Genomic DNA, 24889 nt, shown 5'->3' on the forward strand with positions numbered 1-24889 from the left:
GGACTTCTGTGTTGGGGGTGGGGGTGGTATGACGGCAGATCTGGAAATCTTCTTTCGAACTATTCTCCACGGTCTTCTTGCTTTAGAAACAAAGTTATTCGTGCCCTTTCCACCTGGATTTTTATTTTTCCAATTACCCCCATCTCACCATTCCCTCTGTAGTTGAGGAGAGGAAGGAAGACTCTCGTCTCGTTTCAGAGGCAAGGCACAAGGGAGGGCTCAGATGTGGCACAGTGTTTGGAGGTGCTTGCTGCTCTTACAGAGGACCCAAGTTCAGTTCCCAGCACACACCATGGGTGGAGCAGCTACTAGCCTCCTCTGGTACCTGCACTCATATCCACACACCTACATAACAGATACACCCATACGTATAATTAAGATAAAATAAATATTGTTAAAAGCAAGAGAGCCTTAAAAACTAGATTTAAAGTAACATTCTAAAAAAACAAATATAATAGTAACTGAGCTAAAGCATTTACCATTACTACCATCAGCCAAACTATACCCAGGCAATTGGTAAACTAATGTTTGAAAAAGTCTAATGTAATTCTTAAGAGCCCAATAAATTAAGTCTGAATATACTATAGATTCTACAACTATTTAGGTGACTATTAACTGTTGTTATAACCCCTGTTCTGAAATTTAAAGATGAGGCATCATGATTATAGCAATCATAATCTCGTTCTTATTTAAAAACTACCACAGAATTCTTAATCCATGCTCTGCTAGGGATACAGTTTTAAAATATTTTGCCTATCTTATTTGATACAATCACGTTATTTAGTGATTTCAAGTAAAAAAATACATTTTAAATTTTTATATAATTTTAAAGACAAACCCGTTCTTCTTATTTCTCTGTCCCCATTTTGTTTTCTGTTTAGTGGTTCTATTTTTATATTTCCCACCTCAGCTGACAGGAGGGAAGAGTGCACACGTACATACATAAACATTCACAAATCTCCACTTGCTTTTTGATACAAGATCTCAGTCTATAGCCCAGGCTAGCCTCAAACTCACAGCAATCCTCCTGCCTTAGCCTCCCAAGTGCTAGGATGACACAGTTACGAAGCTCTCACATACAGCAGACACTCACAAATCTTAAGATTTTAAGAGAAAAAAATAAAGGGCCGCTCACAAAAGGAAACAGAATCCGTTTATTTAATAGTTCAAAACAAAGCTTGCAGATCCTGTGAAAATATTCATTGTACTTCCTGTCCAGTCACACTGTGTGTTTATTATTCCCTCTGTAGTCACATTTTGTGCTTATCATTCACACAGATAGCATAAGCAAAGACGCAAAAAGGTGTATGGAGACAATTAGCTAAATATCAACACGTAGCTCCCTCCAGCATCCAACAGATCTGGGTCCTAGCTCATCACCAGCATACTAAGTCTGACTATTTGAGAAAAGTACAATCCCTGAGTCCTTGCATGGCTTGGCCTGGCACCTGGCTACACACTTAACTGCGTCCTTAATCTCCCAAGGCAATGCCCACTGTAGCAAGCCTGCTATTCTTTACCATCTGGAGCCTGGAGTTGATATTAGCTTGAAACACACATGCAAGAGAAAAGAAATGGGGGGGGGGGGAGGAGACCCTCTCTCATTCACTGAAATTGGTGGCTAAGCAATGCATTGTGCTGCCTAGACATTCACACTTGTAAGAAAAGGGAGATTTATCCTACGAACCGTCTCCTTTGTTTTCTGGTTCTCTGCTCGAAGGTCTTCATATTCGCCAATGGCTAAAAGAAAAAGAAAAGCAACATTACAACTCTCGGAAGTTCACTGTGAGAAAACATGTGGCCTCAGTGGACACCCCCCACCCCCCACCCCCCGTTACTGCTCCTTAAGTTTGGAGGAGTGGAGAGGCTATCAGAGGGCTTCTGCTGACAGGTCTCAGATGAGAGCCAACTACACTAGGCCATCAGGAAGACCCGGAAGTGAGCCCCGAAAAGCCCTCCTGATGCTCAGAACTTCCTGTGAAGCACTCAAGCCCTGCCTGCAGTCCTCTCAGACACTATTTACCTGTGGCACTCACATCAGAGGCTTACTCGGAAAATAAAGTTTGCTTGTACATTCAACTCTACATCACTGGTCTACTTTATTCAGAGCTGAAAGCTCGCGGGATGGGCGGGCATCTGGCTGAGGCTATCTGCTGCCAGGTGAGATGGGCAATGGGGCTTGCCATGCCAGAAACCTGTATCCTTCATTTCACAAAAGAGGGAATGTGAGTTCCCAGCTGTGTGGGGAACTACTCATGGAGTATCCTGAACCCCCATACTCATAATTTAGTAAAAATACCATTGTAGGCCTCCTCAGAGTTGAGACTACAAAGCTTGAAACCAGGACCTGAGACTGACAATGAGCAGAGCCTCTGGGGCCAGCCTAGTCCACCAGCCACTGGGCAAGACTGACACTGAGAGCTAGAAAAACCACTGGGCTGCACGTTCACCCTTGTAAACATTTTAATTCTGATTTACCTTTTAAAAGTAGCTCCGTTTTTCTTTCTTTTTTTTTTAAATGTTTCCTGATTTCATTAATAATCTTAAGACAGAAATAAAAACATGAAGCCAATAACTTCAATGACATCCCAGATGGGTACCAGGCATGGTGACACCGTGCCTGTAATTCCAGCATTAGGAAGATGTAGGCAGGAGAGTCTACCCTGGCCTACAACAACCAGGTCTCAACCTTCCCCCTTCATCCTCCACACCACCTAAAGAAAAGAACATCCCAAATAACCTAGCCATCAGTTCTAGAAATGTATGCTTACCATATGGGCAGAGAATGCCCCATCAACAATATGGTAAGAGACCAGCTTCATTTCCTCCAGCAGTGACCCACAAGGCTTGGGACACGTGCTATGACAGTAATGCTCAAACTGCACTACAGAAGCCACCTAACCACACAAGGTTCTGAGAATTAGGCCACTGGTCAAACAGCTCTGGACACACATGTAAGATAAAGCCCTTTAGAAAACTATTACATCTTCAGCAGGAACGATTTGATGAAGCACAAAATGAAGCCCCCCAAGCATAGGTTTCTCATCGGTGCTCTCCACAGGCATCCCAACAACTGAGTATGAGCTAATTTGTCCTAGGACCTAGAAAATCATCGAAATGTGCCCCCCCGTTAGCAAAAGCTAAGAAAGGGAATCCTAAATTTGCATTGATGCCGCTGGGTAGTGTGGCTTATGGTCATGGCCCCAAATACCGCTGTTTCACCTAATACTGCTTCAACAACACAAAGATAAAAAAGATCTTATTAAGAGACTTTGACTTCGATTGCTTAGCATTTAAATGTATCTTCAGAGTTAGGTAGATGGCTCTGCTTGCTGCACAAGCATGAAGAATTCAGCTGGAACCCCTAGAACCCACATAAAGACAGACAGGCACAGCAGCAGCACAAATCTCTAACCCTGTATTCCTATGTGGACAGGAGACTCCTTGGGAACCTGAGGGACAGCCAGCCTGGCACACCCCATGACCCGCAAAAAACAAACAAAAAATAAAAGAGGCAAGGGCCTCAAATAAGGTAGATGGTAGGGACTGACACCCAAGGTTATCCCCATGTGTGACATATATGACTGCTATATGTGCCTGCATTCATACACACACATATATGGCATATACTCCCACACAATTTAAAAATCAAAATTGGGGCCAGTGAAATGGCTCACAGAGTAAAAGTACTTTGTCACCAAGCCTGATGAGCTGAGTTCAATCCCGAGTGTCCGCACCATGGAAGGAAAGAACCCACAGCCAATTAGCCCTCTGACTTCCATTCATGCACCGTGGCATATATGAGCGTGCGTGCGTGCATGCGTGTGCGCAAGAGCACGTGGGTGAGTGAGCTCGCACTCACGCACACGTGTACACACACACACACACACACACACACACACTGATTTAACACTGCATTATTAGTGACCTACTTTACAGACATACATATAAGCAATAGTGGCTTATAAAACTATAATCTCGTATTGACATTAAGAAATAAGGTTTCTTTTTCTATTTACAACATCAAATAATGTCTTGGAAAGCTTTTCTAAGCTGTTCACACCATGCATCCATTATGCTGCCAACAGACTCGGACAAAACATGGTAAACTCCTAATTGCTGGCTCTTTATTAAAAGCATTAATTAAGAACTCTTCACCTAGCATACCTGGATAGAAACCACAGAAGAGATGCTTTCTCATTACTAAGTAAGACTGTAACAACAACAACAACAACAACAATAAAAGCAGGTACTTAAGGGAAGATGCAGACAGAGTTAAATGACCTTGGTCACAGTTGGGGGTAACAGTGGGGGAGGGATGAGGCACAGATGGAAAGAAAAAATGTTTATTTCTGTAAAGTTAAAAAAAAAAAAAAACAAAGCTCACTTCCCAAACAGTGTTCATGCACACACACAAATGCACACACACAAATGCACACACACACACAAATGCACACACATGAACATAACCCCATTATCATCAGTGAAGTGGTCTTCATTACTTGGGTACTTCATTTTTAAAATATATGTGTATGTATGTCTGTGCAAGTAAATGTAGTTTCCTGCAGAGGCCAGAAGGAGGCACTGGGCCACCTAGAGCTGAGGTTAGGGGTGATTGTAAGTCACCTGATGTGGGTGCTGCAAACCAAACTCAGGTCCTCCCTGACAGCAGTGAGGTCTCTTACCTCAGAGCCATCACTCCAGCCCGAACAGCTACTTCTTTGAAGACATGTTAAAAGGCTGCTCGGAAAGCATTTTTTTATTGCCTCAGAGCTGGCTAGCAGATTGAAACATTTAAAGTGTGCACAGCTCAATTTGGCAGAAGGAGTCTTTTTGAAACAATGACTCGGACAAATGTGATGAGTCTCTTCCTATGGGAAGAGCCTCACAGCCTGGAAAGACTTTACAGCCCAGTTTACCAGCTCCATCCATGTCACTGTATCCGATGGAACACTAATTAAATGAGCATGTACTGGCTGGGAACACCCCTGTGCAAGTCGGTCCAGCTCACTGAACCTCAACTTCCTAGCATATGAATTTGGTAATCTTACCCTGGGCAGTAAAAGAGCTAACATATAATCCTGAGTGTACAACACAAGAATGCCCTAGGTCTCAAGCTTGCTTTTGCCGCGCACACCTCCCAAGAAAATGGCAGGCTGGAGAAAAAAAAAAAAAAAAAAAGTCCCTGAAAGCAGGAGACTGCTATCCTCCACCAAGTAAGAGTGCAGAAGCAAGCTAATGTGGTAGAAGCCCTTTGTTGTAATGAATCCTGGCAAGGGTGTGGAAGCATGCCTGAGAACCAGACCTTTCAATCCAGAAGCACACTTGAGCCAGCCGGGAAGCTTAGCAATCGCAGGGCCCCGAACCCTTCTCCTACCCCAGACTGATTTACCAAGTGTGAGGTGGAATTTGGTCATCTTTACTGTTTTGTTTTTAAAGAAGCGAGTTCCCTAATGTGCAGTCGGTGTGAGGAATGACCGCTTAACAGTATGAACTAGATAGAAAGGGGGGATGCTGGAGAAAACAAGGAGAATGCTGGGCAAAGCATGTGCTTCGAGAATCACGCTGGTTTTCCATTTTCTAAACCCTTAATGCCGAAGGAAGCCATTTCTTCCAAAGCCACAAATACAACACAGACAACCCAGGAAGAAACTAGGTAGTCATAGCTGTCTCAGAAACGTGACAACTCAACTTCCTAACGATTAGCTGCCCACGGCACCCCTGGAGAAGGTCAACAACCATCACAGCTACCCCAGAACTGCCTGCTTTAGCCCTCCAGTTCCAGCAAACCTCTGGGGACCAGGCAGGCTACTCACCCTACTCCTCTCTAGCATTGTCCCCAGATCAGAGCTTTCCACAATGCTTTCTGTAACTGCACAGTCCAGCATGGCAGCCCAGCATGGCAGCCCTTAGCTACCAGCAGCTACTTAGGTTTTAATCAATTACAATAAAGTGTAAAGGTTGTGAAGTAGCCACATTTCCCAGGTAGCTACCACCTACCACACTGGACACAGAATCTCACCAACACAGCATCAGCTTCCACGGGCCTATACTGTTCTTGGCATCTCTGTTTGGATGCCCCATGAGCAACTCAGTCTGCTATAATTGTGAACTTAGTACTTCCCCTTCATAAAAACTTCCCGTCGCCTGTATTCAGAATCTCCTACTATTCATTCAGCATCAAATTACTCCTTGAAATTTGATCAAGGAGTACCTTCAAAAGCCCATCAAACTCCAGTGTGTAAGAAGTGTCTCACCTATGCGTTCTTCCTCAGCCACCAGTCTCAGTGTCCTCATCAGACTTTCCAGTGACCCCCGCTGATCAACCTCTAGTACCCTTCTGTTCCCAGTTGATTCTTGCTCCTTTTTATCCATTGAAACTTCATTTTCTTACTTAAAAATCTCCAAAGACTTTACCATCGATTTCTTAAACCCCATTTTTCTTCCTACCACTCAACCCCTTCCCTGTGTCTCTGGGAATGTTTTCTGCTTGGCCTGTGGAATCTCCCTCAGCGTCTCCCTTTGCAACAGCAATCCAACTGTCATTTCTCCTAGGGAGTTGTTCTTGTACGTCTTGTACGTCTTGTACGTCTCAGGCAAACCCAGCACTTACATCTTAATATGCTATCAAAGCACCTTACTCACTAGAGGCTGAGCATCCTGGTCTAGAGTGCGGATGGTCCAACATTGAAACCTTTTTGAGGGCTCAGTTCTAGATTTTGGAGCATTTGAGACTTAACATTTTCCAATCAGGAATGCTTAAATGGTAAAGACTACAGAAATGTTCCAAAATCCAAAGGGAACCAATGTGAGAGACCCTAAACCTGTCACTCTGCCCAAATCCTTGTGCATAACATGAGGCATGTCTGTCTGCTTGCCTTTTCTCCTCAACTCAATTGTCTGCGCCCTGCCTTATGGCTGCAGAATACAGGCACAGAGTCTAGGCCTATGCAGAGGAAATAAACAAAAGGTTCAGACAGAACAGAGATACTGTGCAAACTAACTAAGTCAAATATTAACATCTGCATTTCAGCAGTGAAGATGTGGATGCAAAAGGGAATCACATCTGTGGCAGGAACTAAAGGCAGTCCTGACTCCCAGAGTCAGTCACAGCATCTGATATTGCCAAGAGTTACTGTGTAACCTGACAGCACACTAGATAGCCTTGTTTATCTGTTTGCACATCCACTTTGCACTGAGGAGGAAGGCTGGATTTGCACTCACAGGAACATGCTCAACAGCCACCACACAGGGTCTCTCACACTGAGACACAATAAAAATAAAGCCTTAAATAACAATCAAATGTATCTAGGAAGAAAAGCACAATGTTGCCATTTCCTGACATTTCCTAATGCAGAGTCCCACCCAAGGGCTGAGTCTGTCTGTCAGACTCAGGAGCCTTGAAACCTTACTAATGGGAGATGAGAACGGGTCATAAAGGAACTGCTCAATTAGGACAGGCTCCCCTTCTGTTCACGTCCCAGCGGATGCTCCACTTAGAGCCAGAGTTGAGAGGGAATCCATTTATACCTCCCTTGTTAATTAAATCATTATAAAAGCCAGGGGTGGGGTGGGGGGACCGCTGGGAAAGCTGATCAAAAAAAACAAAGGTGACAGATTTCCTATCAGGAAAGAAATTATGGCAAACCTGAGCTTCATCAACGCTAGGTGAAACACAGTTCAGTGCTAATAAAGAAGAATGCTGAAGAAGTACTCTCAACAAACCACAAGAATGGCTTCAAATTAAAATCAGCAAGAAAGGAAACCTAAGAGCTTCGTGGTATATTATCTGTTATATATATATATACATACGGTACATCTATATTAAATATACTACGTGTGTGTGTGTGGTGTCTAGCCTAGCATGTAGACTAGTACGTCATACATTCTTCATAACAACAACAAAAAGGCAAATAAATGACAATCTTCTTGATTCACCAGAGAATTTGAAGTCACAGGGCAAGCCCCACCCCAGCCACTGTTGACACAGGGCAGTACAGAGGAATACAATTTATCACTGTGAATTCCATGGACACCTACAAGAAACCCCTGCTGCTGGAGAGCTAGGACCCAGACAGGAAGATCTAGGCTGTGTTTGCCCATGTGCTTGGTTTGTACAGGTTTGAGTTTAAAAGGCCCTGGGGGTGGGGAGGTGGAAGGACAGGTTAGTAGGGAAAGGATATTTTATTTCAAGTTCTAGACTGCTAAGAGGCTCCTGATATTTCCAGTGGATGACGAAACATAGCCAGCCACTCTACGAAGGCTGCCTACAGAGTCTTCCTGGGTTTTGTTTGTTTGTTTTTTTTGCTTTTGGTTTTGTGGTACACATATGTGTGTGTGTGTGTGTGTGTGCGCGCGCGCTTTTGTGTGTGTGTGTGTGTGTGTATGTTTTGAGGCAAGGTCTTTTACTATAAAGTCCTGGCTGCCATGGAGCTCACTATGTAGACCAGGCTGTCCTCAAACTCAGTTAGTTATCTGCCTGTCTCTGCCTTCCCATCCTGGGATTAAAGGTATGGCCATCATGCCCAGCTTGTCACTCTCTTCTTAAGACCTGCTCTCAAGAGAAACTACTTTACCTAACAAACTTGTAGAAGGGAAGCACCTTTATCTCACACCCCCACCCCATGCCTTACGACTCCCCTGAGGGTCAGGGGTTGGGTGCATGACACAAAAATAAAACCGAGGACTTGTGAGATCACAGCTCTGGGCAGGCTCGCTAACTCCCAATCCCAGGCAATGATGTAATCACAGAACATAGAGATACCCATGCCTTACCACCACAAGTGTTTACAGGAGATTTCTTAATAATTAAAAAAAATTTAGGAGCACCCAAGACATTCTTCAATTAAGTGGATGAATAAACAATACACAACTTGTGCAGTGGAACATCATTCATTGGAGAGACATGAGCTATCAAGCTACAAACAGACTTACATACGGCTAAGTGACACAATCAATATGGAAGGTCACATCCATGGCATGATTCCAACTGCAGCATTCTGGACCTGTGGTAGCTAGCAGTAGAGAAATGAGCAATGAGTGACAAGAGTACACTGGGATTAGGGATCAGGGAAACTATTCTGTGTGGCACCCATAATGGTGGGTACAGTCATATACTGTTTAGATCCTCTACAAAGAGTGAACCCTGGGCCAGCAAGATGGACCAGTTCATTCAGGTGCTTGCCACAAGTCTGGAGAAGTGAGTTTTGATCCTCAGAACCCAGGTAATGGTGAAAATAGGGACCCAAATCCACCAAGTTATCCTCTGACCTCCACATGGACTCCATGGCCCACATGCACCCACACTTCATACACACATGCACATAGACATACATACACGTACACATACTATAAAATATAAGTTAACCCTATTGTAAACTATAGATATTGGTTAACAAGAATGCATCAATGTTGGCTTAACTAATGAAAGTCTAAAGCAAACAGGGTTCAAAATACACATTCTTTTTAGATCTCTCAAATCTATCTTGAATTTTTCTTGTACCCCAGAATATATACATAGTTATTTGTAAATTTTAAAAAGTTTTTCTACAGTTACATGAATACAGAAACGTGTATAAGAATATAAGCAACATTATCGTTTCAGTAAATCTGAATTTTATACACTTAGATAGAGAGCTAATGAGATAGCTCAGTGGGTAAGCATGCTGACACCAGGAAGGTATGAGTCCAAACCCCCAGAACCTATAAAAAAAAAAAAAAGCAAGTGTGATCACACACGTCTTTCTAACCCATTCCTGTGAGGGTATATGCAGAGATACAAGGATTTCTGGAGCTTGCTAGCCACCACCCTAGCTCCACTCTCAAGAGAATAAAGCAGTGTTATAGATCAGGATACCTCTCTACCCTCTGCATGTGCACCTACACACACACACACACACACACACACACACACCCCTGTACACACACATGCACACACATGTACACATACACCTACATACATGCACATATATATCTACACACCTGCACATGCACACAGACACCTACACAATATACCAACACATCTGTAACTACACATATACACCTGCATCTATATACACACCTGCCCAATATACCTACATACCTCCATCTACAAACACACACACAATATACCTACATACCTCCATCTACAAACACACACAATATACCTACACACCTGCAGACACACACACACACATGCATATCTGCATGCACATATACACAGAAAAAAATTAAATACATTAAAAAAAAACCCACAAAGGCATCAGGGGATTCACTCTAGGATTAGTCACCATGAACACTCAGATCTCAAAATGCCACTTGTAGTTGGTCGTTGTCACTGTTGTTGTCAATTCCAGCATGGGAGAGACAGAAGCAGAAGGACCACTGCAGATTTGGGGTCAGCCTGGTCTTCATACTTAGTACTAATGGTCTAGCCTAGTCTATAGAGTAAGGTCCTGTCTCAAGAGAAAGAATGAACAAGGGAGGGGGGAGATAGGGAGACAGATAGAAAAAGAGAGGAAGGGAGAGAAAGAGGGAGAGAGAGAGGGAGAGAGAGAGAGAGAGAGAGAGAGAGAGAGAGAGAGAGAGAGAGAGAGAGGAATAACACAAAATAATCTGCTATCGTCCTATAATCACCAATTATTCTCCTGCATCCTTTGTTATCCCTAGATTACTTAGAGCACCCAGTTCAATGTGAAGTCTACATAATAGATATACCATCTAGATATATGAACCTATATACATCTAGATGAACCTATATACATCTAGAACCTATATACATCTAGATAGAGAACCTAATTTAGTGTGAAATCTATGCAATAGTCATTGTATTACTTCTAGATTACTTAGAGCCCTAATTCAGTGTGAAGTCTATGCAACAACTGTTACAGTGTATCTAGAGCGCTTTGAGCACCTAATTCAGTGTGAAGTCTACACAATAGTTGTTACATTATTTGAGACAAATTATATGGAAAAGTATCTGCACATGCTCATTTTTCAGATTTTCTTTTTAAATTACTATTATTATTACTTTTATGTGCATGGATGCTTTGCTTGCATGTGTGTGTGTGCACCAGATTTGTGCCTGGTGCCCACAGAGGCCAGTCGACCACATTGGATAGTTTCAATCTGAAGTTGATTGAATCAATACATGTGGACTCAGTGGAGATTGTAGGCAGATACACAGAATTCCTACATACCCCCTTAATGCATTTTGTGCTAGTATTTTGTGCGCCCTGTTGACAACACGTGATAAGGCAAAGCCCACATTTCATTCAGATTCCCTTAGTTTTATCTTTGCCCTTTTTTGTATACTAGTTTCTTGATAAGATATCTCACTCCATTTAAATGTGCTATATCCTTGGGTGCTTCTCCACCCTGGTCTCTACTTTTACGACCTTGATAAGTTCCTCTTGTTATATTAAGTAATTTTTGATTTGGGAGTTGGGGTTGTTTAGGGTTTTTTTTTTTTTGGGGGGGGTGTCAGTGAGGTGACAGGAACAAGGTCTCATGTAGCCCAGTCTAGCCTAGCTGAGGTTGACTCTGACCCTGTGTGCCCCTTTGACACTGCCAAGCCCAGATTGTTGCTTCTCCCTTGGTGGACACTGGGCAGTTTTAAGGAGTGTTGCTTAGGCTTTGAGTAGAATCTGATGTTTTCCTCAAGAGTACATGAGACTCCAAGATTTTTAAGGGAAAGTCAGAGATAAGATGCCATTTTTTATCATATCCTACACTCTATCTCACTACACACAGTGCTTTGTGTCCTGTTATATCTTGTCTGTTTTTAACTGTCCCAACTTTGGCCAGTAGACAACTCTTCCATTGGCTTCTGTGACTCTTGGACACAGTCCCATCACGTGAGCTTATTAGTTGGAGCACTTCCTTAGGTTTGGGAACCACGGACTGTTCCAGGCTCATCGGGCATATTTGGGTATCTCGAAAACCAGCCATTTCCCTTGGAGACCAACCATGTTTCTTTTATCAAAGGACATTATTAGCACCCATGTTCCGAATATGTGTGTATGTGTGTGTGTGTGTATGTATACATATATATAAATATATACCCATAAGTGTGTGTGTGCTACATGTAATAATCTATGTCTACAATAAGCTAATACAAATTCATATGCATGCCTTTAACTCCAGTCCATTACCAAAAGCATTATTTTCAATAGGGGAAAAAAAAGTCTTGGCCCTCCCAAGGTCATGGTATATAAAATACCTGCTCTTTAGAAAGAGAGAGTAAAACACAGATTGGGAAATAATGGGTTAGAAGAAAAATAATGTTTATACATTTCACTTTTAGTTTAGGTTAATATTTTATAAACAAAAGGAGGACTCCATTCCCTGGGACTAGTGTTAATGGAGAGGGGGCTCTGAGCAGCTGTCATGGCTCCAGTCCTGGGGGGGTGTTCTGAGCATCAGACATGGTTCCAGTCCTGGGGGGTAGGGGCTCTGAGGGGCAGACATGGCTCCAGCCCCTGAAGGTCCATCTCCTGAGGGCCTAGTTGCCAACTCCTCAGCAGAGCTCACTGACCTTGGGAGTAAACTATGATCCTAATACCCACCTGGTGACTCAGAAATAGGCAACTCTTGGACCATACTCAGAAAAACACTGCTGAAAAACCAAGTTTGTGCATGAAGCCAAGACACCCATGTCATTTCCAAATGCCTTCTGTTGAGGGACTCTGGGTGCATGCATCTCTTAGTGTAGTAACTCAGCTTCACTTACACATGAAGTATGGCCTCCAGACAGCCTGGGCTCCTTTAACTACAATAATGTCCCCACAGATTTCTCCCCCGCAAGCCAAAGGAACCCTGGAAAAGGCACCCATGAGTCACACTAGCTTGCTCTAGGAAGGAGCTGCACCTTAAGAATCAGCTCTGTGTTACCCACCCATCTGTACTGGGATGTGCTGGTACAAGCCTATAGGCTTGTGTTGCAATCTCACAGGCTTGTATTGCAATCCCATTACTTGGAAGGGAAGGCAGAGGACCAGGAGTTCAAGGCCATCGTCTGCTACAATGGGGTTTGAGGCTTACATGATATATGCCTCAAAAGATAAAAAATAAAAACCTTACCACAGAATAATTGTTTTAAATCGTATTTACCCTAGAATGACCACGGATTTTGATTCTAGTTGTCACTGGTCCTTTCTGAGAATATTGTTATCAGGGTAAAGGATGGTTCAGTGGTGAAATACTTGCCTAGCATATATAAAGGCTTAGATCCCATCCTTAGCCCTGAGAAGGATGAAAGTGGGGAAAGGGAAAGAAGAAGTCGATAAAAAGGCACATCCACATTGTGAAATGACAACCATACATCATCATCACCAAGTTACAAACAGCACTGCCTTGCTACGTTGACCAGTCTAATAGGTACCTGTTGTTTGGGTCAGGCTCTTCAATGCTGGTGGCCCATTCTGCGTTGAACAGCATTGGTAATCCATGGAGTTTCTGTGTATGTGTACATGTATGTGTGTACGTGTGGTGTGTAGAGGACTCCACTCAAGCTGCTCCCTGACCAAAAGACCAGAATCCATGACACACATAAGCCAACCAGACACACTTCCTCGATTTAATACTGTCTCTAGACCCAGAAAGTCACCACTATCAAGGGCCAGGTCTTATTCACTGGTCTCTGCTGCCTTGCCCAGTGCCTGGCTATGAATATTCAGTATATGCATGTTGAATGAATCACCCAGAAAGCCATGCACCTTCAACAAATGCTGAACTAAGTCTATCATTTTCCAAGAGAATTCTACAGAGAGAGAGAAAATTGTATGATGTTTTGTAAGGGAAATGTCCACTTTGATAGCTGGGAAATATGCATCGGAAATAGTATCCTAAGTTGCCATTTCTCCATGCATTAACAATGTCAATCAGCCCAATAAAATAAAGCCTGAGGGGGGGGAGAAGACAAAAGGAGAATTACCTCATTACCTCAGCATCTGCTTGAACATAAAAAAAAAAATCACACACTGGCTAATTTTTTTTAAGGGACATAATATAACTTTCTAGAAAGACATAATATACCTAATTATAGCATTCAGTAGACGGGAACATACAATGTTGTGGAGTAATTCAGAAGTGGGTGTGACTTATAAGACACAGAGCCGGGGAATGGTACATATAAATTAGAGATTGTTCATATTATGACAGACTCCATCAATGCATTTCACAACTTTTGTCAAGCACAACGTTATTCTCAACACTGAAGGCTCCCACTAGAGAAGGCTGTTGTCAGCTCTGCAGTTCACACAGCAGCCTCCCTCCTGAACACCCTTCCCTGGGGAACAGGTTTGAGTCTCAGACTTAAAACTCATCAAGGGGGCAACTGCATGAGAAGACCAAAATGGTCAATATAAATAGGTGAAGATTCAAACTTCACTTGTAGCCAGAGCAATGTAGGTTTTAAAGGAGGCATGTTGCCAGTTCCGATGGCAGACATTCAGAAACCTGCCAGGCTGTCCAGCTGACGACTACTGTCAGCTCATGTTAACCAGCGAATGATGACGAGGGCTTTGCTGGGGGAACAGAAACTGGCACAGTTATTGACAGAGGAGGGCTTCTTACTGAATGACAAAACATCAAAACATGCATGCCACCGAATCCAACAGTCCATTCCTAAGAACCCATCCTAGAAGCAACAGTAGTCTGTTGACTTGCACGCCTCTTTGATTAATGACTGTCTACCAGACCAGAAACTTCTTAAGAGCCAGGATGATCTGATTCACTATCTATAGTTACGGAGTCTGAAACGGGGGCCTCGTGCATGGTAAGTAATTGATAGTTGTTACTGAAACAAAAACATAAACATGTTAGCAGTGAACAAGGAAAACGGAGCATCCAACCAAAAATCTTCTCCTTGTTCATATTAGGTTGGGAGAATGAAATTATGACTCACCATGGCAACAGCCCACCATCACCACAAAAAAAACCTGACCATAATACTGGTATACCCAAAGACCTGGTTGCCATGTTTACACCTCAAATCCCCAACTTCCCAGCTAATTCCACAGGTAAAATAGCCATTAAAAACTCTTAAATAAGTCTTTTAATGCAGTCTGGTTTTAAGATATGAAAATCTCACCGTAGTAGTTATGTGTCCAGTCCAATGTCCAAAACCAAGAGTACTCTCGAGAGACACAAACCTAAGTTCTATTCTCCTGATATGCCCTTCCTCAGGAAAACAGAACCTTTAGAAATACTAAGGCCACAAATTTGTTTTCCAATACAACACAACAGAAAGCGCTAGACACTTAGGAACCCCCTCCCTTCTTCAAACATCAGTCAAGCAAAAGGCCTGAGGAGATATGTGTGGATGTGGTCCCGGTTAGTGCACTCTGAGAATTACAATAAGATAATAAAAGAAAGTAACGTATTTTACTTTGTTTTATAATCATTTGCAAGACGACCATCCATCAAAAGATCTGGTATTAACTAATACCAAAAGTTTTCATGAGTCCAGAGTAATGAATCAAAAGTCTTCAGGTGCGAGACACGGGAAATGGTTATTAAAAGTAAATACTAGTGAAATCCAATTTTCGATGAAAATACTTGAAGGATTCCAAATAAGGCATTCTGTCCATCCATTGAGTCACAGGTGCGATGTGGGCTGACTTGAGGCTAATTGCAGATGAGAGGGGGAAATGAAGGCAATTAACACCCATTCTGGGTTTCTAGGTGCCACATAGGGAAAAGTGCTTCATCCATTTCAGCGAGGTTAGGTAACTCCCCTGAGGTCACACAGTACAGTGCTGTGGAGACCTTTCTGCGGAAGTGTGGCTGATGGATTTGAAGAGCAGCAAGCAGCTCAAGTCCTTGCTAGGACCTCTTAAGCCATCTGGCTCAGTCACAAGACCCAGTGATGGGAAGACACCAACTTCCTGGAGAACTGAGTCAAGAAGAGGAATAGGACCATTGAGCAGGGCCCTTCCAGTGTTAGCAAGTCCTGCAGCAAAGAGCATGCATGACCTTTTACCTCCTAAACCTGTGCAGTTCCTCTTTCTTGACCCATATTCTCAAACCACCCTTTGAACAGGATAATTAGTCGTGGTATTTTTTTAAGTGTGTCAGGTTAACTGTCTCTAGGATCTTGCTTTGTTCACAAATGTTCTGATGGCAATCATTAGCTACCAAGCGGTAGAGAAAAGCATGCAAAACGGCCTGGATTTCCAGCTCCAGCCCGGCTCCCTCATTAAGCCCCACACAGGCAGGGTGTCGACTCACTGACTAATAAATTGCTAAAAATGGGAAGTGATAAGAACACAACGGTTCCCTGAAAAATCCCAGCTGGGTAAAGAAAAAGGAACTAGACCGAACCCAAAAGAAGGGAACGCTGCAGGCCCAGGAACGCCAAAGTGTGCAAGGGTGCGGCCTCAGCTAGGAGCCAGGCCAACTGAGCCACTACCCGGCGCCCAGCGATCCTACCCTACCCGGCTCGCTACTCCCGCGTGGACTGAGGTGCCTGCCCTGACCCTGTCCACGCCCGACGCGTGTCCCTTTGCCCGGGTCGCGCGCCCTAGTCCTGCAGGGCGCGCGATCCCACTGTGGGAAGACGCTGCAGCTCCTCCGCCCAGGGCACTGCACCCCATGGAGCTTGGGGCTGCGGGGTGACCGCGGCGGCCTCACGGTCCCTTGGCCGCGACTGGCACCTGCCGCTGCGCTCAGAGCTGTCCCGCCCGAGGCCGCTGCCCGGTACCTGCGGCAGCCGGCCCACCTACCTTGCTCCTTCAAGCTGGTGATGAGCTGCAGCTGCTTCTCCTCGTCCGAGCTGTTCATTTTGGCGGGTGGGGCCGAGGATAAAAGGCAAGGAGGGAGAGGCGAGGGGGACACGGGGGAGGGGGAGCAGAAAGCAAGATGCCGGTGGCGCGGCGTGCGGCTGCACTACCCGGAAGTTGGGATCGCTCCCGCTCCTCCTCCTCCTGGCGCGCCGCACGCGGTGAGATCATCCCACGCACCTACTCGCGGGCCCTGGCTGCCCCACCTGCGGCGGGCGGGTCTGGGCGCCGGGCCCGGTAGGGGCGTGGGCCGCTGGAGGCGGGTGAAGTGTCGCGGCCCTGGGGCGCCTGCGATCCTCCCAGGTGGCTTTATGCGGTTCTGCTAAGGCCGCCGCTGCGCCAGGCTTTCCACCCGAGGCGCGCACCAAGGAGACTCGCCCCGGGTTCCCCAGGTCCGCCACCCTAGAGCTGGATAGCGGATCTGAGCAGGACCGGACGGACCCCAGACGACCAGGCTCCTACCCTAGTTCTCAGGCACTGCTCATTGGAGCCAGGGCTGGAAAACCCTCTGTTCTACACCATGCACCTGTCCACCAAGCAAGTGCATGTTGCGGGCTGTCTGGCTAATTGAGTCACCGCACAGTCTTGAGGAGTAGGGGTTAGGGGGTAGGATGGAGGGAGAGAAAGAGAGAGGAGGTGATGGGGGCGTGGCAGTCTGATCGCAGTTCCAGCATGTGTGAAGAGGCCAGTGTCAGAACCTGGGCCCTGCCTCCAAGTGAAGGCCTGAACCGCAGCGAAGGTCATCTGGTTCCGGTGGGAGGATCTTGCATCTTGGGGGGGGGGGGGGGCTGGCACTGCACTCTGAATACCCAAGGTCACTTTGTTGCGTGACAGGGAGCCTCCGGTGTAAGGACTGAAGACAGTCCTTGCCTCTCTTAAGGGCCCTTGGTGGCATTTACACCCAACTCTGGGGTAGACCTGGGCAAACATATCCAGGCAGGCTTGCATTCTCCAACTCTAGTTCTCCTAACATTTGCTTGACTCTCCCAAGCTCTGGAATGGTCTAAAGAATGCAAATAATAAAGCATACTCTTTTAGAATTTAAAAAATTGAACAGGGAGAGGAATTTGACCACAACATCAAATCCAGACTAAAGAATAGTAGTGCTTGTCTAGCATGCACTAAGGCCCCACAATCCATCCGGTCCACCTCCAATAAGGTGGACCAGATGGATAGGTATACCGCCTGCTCTGCGCAGAGGAATTTTTGGTTTTTATGATTACAGGTGTTATGGTTGCTAATAACAAGTTGAGAAAAGCACGGTTCTTTATTCCAATCATTAAGCGCTCCAGATAAATCCGGGTTAAGTGAGCCTTCTGCACAGCCATCGTTTTCTTCATCCTCTCTAAACTCATATAGAACACCAGCTCTTCATTACTCACGTCTCAGTTTAGGCAAACGCCCCAACTTGGCTGGTAGTGGCCCTGGCCAGGAGACATGTATTGATATTCTCATAGATCCTATTACCAGTATCTTTCTGGTACTCATTATTCATACCATCTCGTGGTGACCGTTGAAAAATCAGAATCGGCTATTCCCTTTTAAGAAATGGCAATGTAGTATTTTAGAATGCATAGTGGCCTAAGGTGGCAGTGTGGATTTCTAAGTAAAAAGAATGAAAGATGGAACCTTATGAAATTATTTCAGGGTGGGGATTTTGCTATTTGGTCCTTCCTGGAATGTTTCATAAGAATGTTTCATAAGTTCAAAATATTTAATATTTTCCAGTCAGCTACAGTGATGATCATAAAGATTGGTATAGGCTCAGGACACACAAGACCAAGTTCTCTGCCCAAAGATTTGCCCCCAAAGGGACAAAGGTCAGGGAGTAAGAGACAAAGACAGGAGATAGAGGATGAGGGAGAAGGAAAGGGGAACAAGGGAGGAGGGAGCATGGTATTTGTCCTAGAAAGACAAAGGACAGCCTCTAGATGGGAGCCAGATATGGCCCATAGGAAACCATAGGTGGTTTATATAAGGTAAGGGGGGAAACCCTGTGTTAGGTTGAGGTGTTTAATTTTAATTGGGCATGTTAATTAGGTGAGCCAAAGGGGCTTTTGTTTACTGGACTTCAATACTTAGATTGCTGAACCTTGATAGTCAGCCTCAGGAGGAGGGAGTGGCCAAATAAGGGAATAGATTTTGATGGCTAGTTTTAGCAATGTAATCTAATGGTTTTTAGCCAAGACAGGAGGAATAGAGAAGAAGGGCAAGGCTTGCCAGAGCCATGCTTGACATGTTGACATGCCTGGGGTAGTTAGAGCTCCTTCAATGATCCCAAGAGAGATAACCACATGGTCTTTTTCCTGGGGTTACCTTTTTAGTCCTGGGACTTGAAAGGTAGGAGATATGAGAGCTTTTAGCCAATTGCATGACCATATGAGGATGGGCTGCTACCAGGTGTTTTGTGAAATGAATGATAATTTATTTCTAGAAACACACACACACACACACGAGAGAGAGAGAGAGAGAGAGAGAGAGAGAGAGAGAGAGAGAGAGAGAGAGAGGAGATTCAAGTGAGCAGAAATAACTACCTAGCTTTGTAAGGCAGCCATGAAGCTTGTTAGCCTATGACCAAACCCAAGGAACCAGAAGTACCTTCTCCAGCTCCATCACAGGGAAGCAGGATGTCCTGTTGATATTTAGATTGGTTTACAAATCTCCACTCTTTTAAATGGCTGATAGAATTGTCAATTCCAACAACAGTATGATGTCTGGGGAGTTTGAGAGTCTCAAATTGAAATGTTTTGGCCTCACAGTGAATCGGTGGCTCATTGAAATGAATTCCATGTACCCTCTTTGAATTAAAATAGCCACCTGAAAAACAAAGCCCTATTATCCTGAGGGCATGCTATGAATTATTAGGCTAACTATTAGATTTACTTCTTGGGATACAGAGCTTCTGTTACAATGACTTATTTATATGGCATGAATATTGATAGAAGGGATAGAGTTATATAATTAGTTTTTGTTCTGCTTAATAATGCATACGGGGATTTGTGTTTCATTGCATTGATGCTGTTAGTAACCATCAAACAACATCAAATTTGAAACATCTTGAAATGTTTGTGTGTTGTATACATATATACATATATGAGGTCAGGAGGTACCTTCTAAAGATGAACTAAAAGACTTGTAACGAACATGGGATTGTGGCTGTCTCTAGGGATAGAAGGCGGAATATCTGACTCTAGGGAAGGAGATAGAGAAGGGAGCACATTGAAGCTATTTAGTACTTGTTTGCTTTTTGGTAATTACAATGTATGTAATTTTCTGTACTATGTAGATAAAACTATGATGTAGCGAGATTTGTCATCTTTGACCCACTCATTCTGTGTTAGGGAGTCAATCCTTAGAGATTTGCCTGCAGGGTTATTTACCATAAAGTTAACAATGATATAAAACGAGTAACATTTGAATGTAACTTGGCAATGCAAAGAACAAAAGAAACAAAGTTGTGATACATGACCCACTAATGGGCAAACTTTGAAACACATGATCCTAAGTGCAAGAAGGCAGTCAGAAAAACCCTAACTACTGCACGATTGCCTTTTATATAAAATGCTCACAACAAACAAACACATAAAGAAACTGACTAATGATTTGTATAGCACTGGGGATGGGGAGAAAGAAAATATAGGAAATGATTCCTAAAAAGCATGTGCATTGGAGGTGGGGGATAAACTAAAATATATTGTATTTCAGATTGCATAACTATGGATATCCTCAAAACTAGAATTGTACCTTCTGCCCATTTAGAAAAGTCTTTGGTTATTTTCATTGATGATGCCTCCTATATCCCTTGTTAGCATCCATGTAACATGGCAGGTAAAATACAATTCAAGAAAGCTCTTTTTTTTTTTTTGATTTTTTTGAGCTATGGTTTCTTTGTATAGCTGTCCTGGCTGTCCTGGAGTTCACTCTGTAGACCAGGCTGGCCTCAAACTGAGAAATCTGCCTGCCTCTGCCTCCCAAGTGCTGGGATTAAAGGCATGTGCCACCACTGCCTGGCTTAAGCTCTTAATTTTTAAGATTTATCTCTGATGATATAATACTGTGTGTGGAGTACACACGTGTGTGCAGGTGCCCTGGAATCCGTGATGGTGTCAGATTCCCTGGAACTAGAGTTACCGGTGATTGTGAGCTACCTAAAGTAGGTGTGGGGAAGTGAACTCAGGTCCTCTAGAGGAGCAGAAAGTGCTCTTAACCATTGAGCCATCTATCTTTCCAGCTCCAAGTTTTTTTGTTTTTAACGATTCACAGAGGCAGATGTAGTGACACACACCTGTAATTCCAGCAGTTGGGAGGCAGAGAGGCAGTTTTATCAGCCTTAAACTGGAGGTCAGCTTGATGTGGTGGATAGATGTGGTGGTAGGCACCTTTAAATCTCAGCACTTGGGAAGCAGAGATAGACAGACCTCCCTGAGTTCAAGGCCAGCCTGGTCTACAAAGTGAGTTCCAGGACAGCCAGGGCTATACAGAGAAACCCTGTCTCAACAAAAACAAACAAACAACAAAACCAGCAATTTCTAGAGGAAAAAGACTTAAATAAATAACTATTAAAACAACATTTCATATACAAATGTTTTTAATTGTTCAAATGTTCATGTAAAAATGTTCTACTTTTAAAAAAACCCTCATATATGCTTAATCTGTTTCAGTGTAATATATATTTCACATCATTCCAGCATATCAATGAATAATTAGCAATTCTCACGTTCTTAGATAGTTGCATTGTTATTAATATATTTGTATTTGTAAATAATGCAGTCTGGATATATGGACTACATTTAGGTACATCACAGTTCAAACGCTAAAACAAAACATGACATTCATGTCTTCAAAGTAACCCAAGAGAGCCGAGGATACTGCTGCCTCGTGGGCACCTGCTTGGCACGAGTGCATCCTGATTTGCTCTCCTGTACTCCCCACTCCTCTCCCCTCCAGTTAACAAAAGCAGCTGCAGAAAAAGATGCAGTGCCTATGCTTGCAACAGCACCAGGAAATGAAGAGCTTTGGTGCAAATCTAGCAAAATTTCTGAAGATCTGGATGCTATAAAGTGCAATGCATTGATGAGAGCAAAGATTTAAATAAATAGAACTAGAACACTCCAAAATGTCTATTCCCAAAATTTGTTCTGTAGATTTCACACAGTCACAGCCTGAAATCCCCTTCAATCCATAAAGATCAATCAGCTAATTCCAAAATTAACACTAAAGTCCAAAAGAGCTAGAAAAGTCAAGATAATTCTGAGAAGAAAGAACAACATTCTCAAAACTAACTGTAAATCTATGGAAACCAAGGCCATGTAGGACAGGCAGAAAGGACACGCTGGACAGACACTGGACACAGTGACCATCCCAGAAGCATACACCATGAAAACAGTTAAGCTGTTTTCAAAATTACTCAAAAGCAATATTCAAAAGGGTGTGGGATGGTTCAGTGGATATAGTGCTGACTCTGTGTAAGCATGAGTACCTAAGTTCTAATCCTCAGCTCCCTCCTAAAAGCCAGATACTCTAACACCATGTCTGTAATGCCAACACGGGGTGCTGGAGACAGGTAGATCCCTGGATCTCACTGACAGCCAACTTAGTCAATAGGTGAGCTTCAGGGTCAGTGAGAGGCTGTTTTGAAACAAGAAAGTAATACAGTGGAAAGCAATGGATGAAGGAAAACGCAGGTGTCAACCCCCTATGTCCAAGCCTATGCATGCACATACACACACACATGCACACTTACACACACATACATAAACACTCATATACATACACACAATAAACACACATATACACATATGTGCATATATGCCACACACACTGACACACACACATAAACAAGTATGCATATGCCACACACACAGACACACACACACACACACACACACACTAAACTTTTAAAGAGCAACTCAATGAGAAAAGAATATAACCTTTTCCACAAATGGTGCTAGAACTTGTGAAAACTCACATGCAAAACCAGCAAACATCAACATAGGCTTTATAGATGAGGAGCGAACTAATCCATAAATACCAAAAATAAGGGCTGATGAGATGGCTACCTACACAAGCCTGGCGGCCTGAGTTCAGTTCTCATAGCCTAGTTATCTTTCCTGTTGCTGAGATAAACATGACTGAAAGCAACTGGGGAAGGAAAGAGTTTATCTGATGTACACTTCCCAACTTCAGTCCATCATGGAAGGAGCCAAGGCAGGAACTGAAGCAGAGAGCACATACAATTTGTTTGCTGGCTTGGGCTCATGACTTGCTCAGCCTGCTTTCTATACAGCCCAGGACCACCTGCCCAGGGGTGGAAACACCCCTCCTAGATCAGTCATCAATCAAGAAAATGTCCCACAGTCTTGCTTACAGGCCAACCCAAAGAAAGAAATTCCCTAGTTGAGAGTCCTTCCTCTAGATGAATCTAGTTAGTGTCAAACAACAACAACAACAACAACAACAACAACAGAACTAAGCAGCACACCTTGGAACCCAGTAGAGGACAAAGGCCAGAACCAATTCTAACTTTTGCCTTCATACACACACACACACATACAAGAGATACATACACCCATATATACACATACACATAAACACATACACATACATAAAGAGAAACATACACACACACATATATATACATACAAACATATATACACATAAACACATAAACATTCATACACACAAGAACACATACACATATAAACACTCACATGCATACCATGTATGCACTGGCTCATTTTGAGTGTCAACTTGATACAAACTGAAGACATCATAGAAGAATGAGCCTCATGAGGAAATGCCCCTGTGAGATTCAGCTGTAAGGCATTTTCAACAAATGATCAAAGAAGAAGGACCCAGCTGGGTGGGGCCATCCCTGGGCTGGTGGTTCTGGATTCTATAAGAAAGCAGACTGAGCAAGCCATGGGGAGTAAGTCAGTAAGCAGCACTCCTCCATGGCCTCTGCATCAGCTCCTGCCTCCAGGTTACTGCCCTGATTGAGTTCTTGTCCTGATTTCCTTCAATGATGAATATCGATATGGAAATGTAAGCAAAATAAACCCTTTCCTCCCCAACTTGCTATTGTGTCATGGTGTTTCTTTGAATCAATAGAAACCCTAACATTGACAACATACTCGCATACATTTGATAATTTTTTAAAGTTAAACCTTAAAATAGTAAAATTAAAAAAAAACCTTTAAAAATGAAATGAAAATAATAGAAACCCTAACATTGACAACATACTCGCATACATTTGATAATTTTTAAAAGTTAAACCTTAAAATAGTAAAATTAAAAAAAAAACTTTAAAAACGAAATGAAAATCTGTATAATCTTAAATCTGAAAATTCTTAAACACAACACCAAAAATATTATTAATAGTGTGTGTGTGTGTGTGTGTGTAGTTTAAGTTTGATCAAAATTAAAGGTAATGGAAACTTGCAAAGACTTGTCATGTATTAGGAAAATATTTAGAAGTCACATACTTGCTGATGAAATATCTGTACCTTAAACATGGAAGAAACCTCTTAAACTCAACAATTGTTAAAAACAAATTTATTCATTTTCAAAAAAAAGTATTAACAGATTCTTTGCTCCCCTTAAATTTGTTTATTTGTGGTGTGGAAGATTGAACCCGGGACCTCATGCATAACAGACAAACATCTATCACTGAGCCATGTCACCAGCTCCCCCAAAAGCTTTTTTTTAATTTCTTTTTAATTTGCTATTATGTTTGTGTGTGTTATATGTGCACATGCATGTGTGGGCTCACATAACTGTGCATCACGGAGCATGGAGAAATGTCTGCTGGGCTGCCTATTACTCTCTTCTTTATTCCCTTGAGTCAGGGTCTTCCTCAGCCATCCCTCTGCCTCTGTACTGGACAGCTCTGGGGTTAAAGGCAAGTGTGTAGCTTCTTGCATGGGTTCTGGGATTTGAACACAAGTCCTCACACTAGTGCACCAAGTGCTCTTACCCCCTGAGTCAAGCCCTTGGATCCCAGAAAGAAAGCAACCGTGAACTATCACATGTCCATTAAGATGGCTGAATTTGGGCCAGCGGGAGTGGTGGCGCATGCCTTTAATCCCAGCACTTGGGAGGCAGAGGCAGGTGAATTTCTGAGTTCGAGG

At 43.4% G+C, this 24889-nt stretch overlaps 1 protein-coding gene across 3 annotated transcripts in view; it reads right to left on the bottom strand.

The window, feature by feature from the left end:
- Shtn1 (shootin 1) overlaps positions 1–17350 on the bottom strand; it is a 102047-nt gene extending 84697 nt beyond the window's left edge. The window contains exons 1-2 of one of the 3 annotated variants that reach the window (XM_021151995.1): positions 16704–17350; positions 1688–1740 (exon numbers count right to left, since the gene is read on the bottom strand). In XM_021151995.1, the coding sequence (XP_021007654.1) occupies positions 1688–1740; positions 16704–16761 (111 nt within the window). In that variant the 5' untranslated portion in view covers positions 16762–17350. The remainder of the gene's footprint in view (positions 1–1687; positions 1741–16703) is intronic. The other 2 variants (XM_021151996.1, XM_029472552.1) reach the window with 2 other exon arrangements.
- Positions 17351–24889: the final 7539 nt, after the last annotated feature.

The sequence above is a fragment of the Mus caroli genome, chromosome 19 (genome assembly GCF_900094665.2).
Source record: "Mus caroli chromosome 19, CAROLI_EIJ_v1.1, whole genome shotgun sequence".
Taxonomy (NCBI): domain Eukaryota; kingdom Metazoa; phylum Chordata; class Mammalia; order Rodentia; family Muridae; genus Mus; species Mus caroli.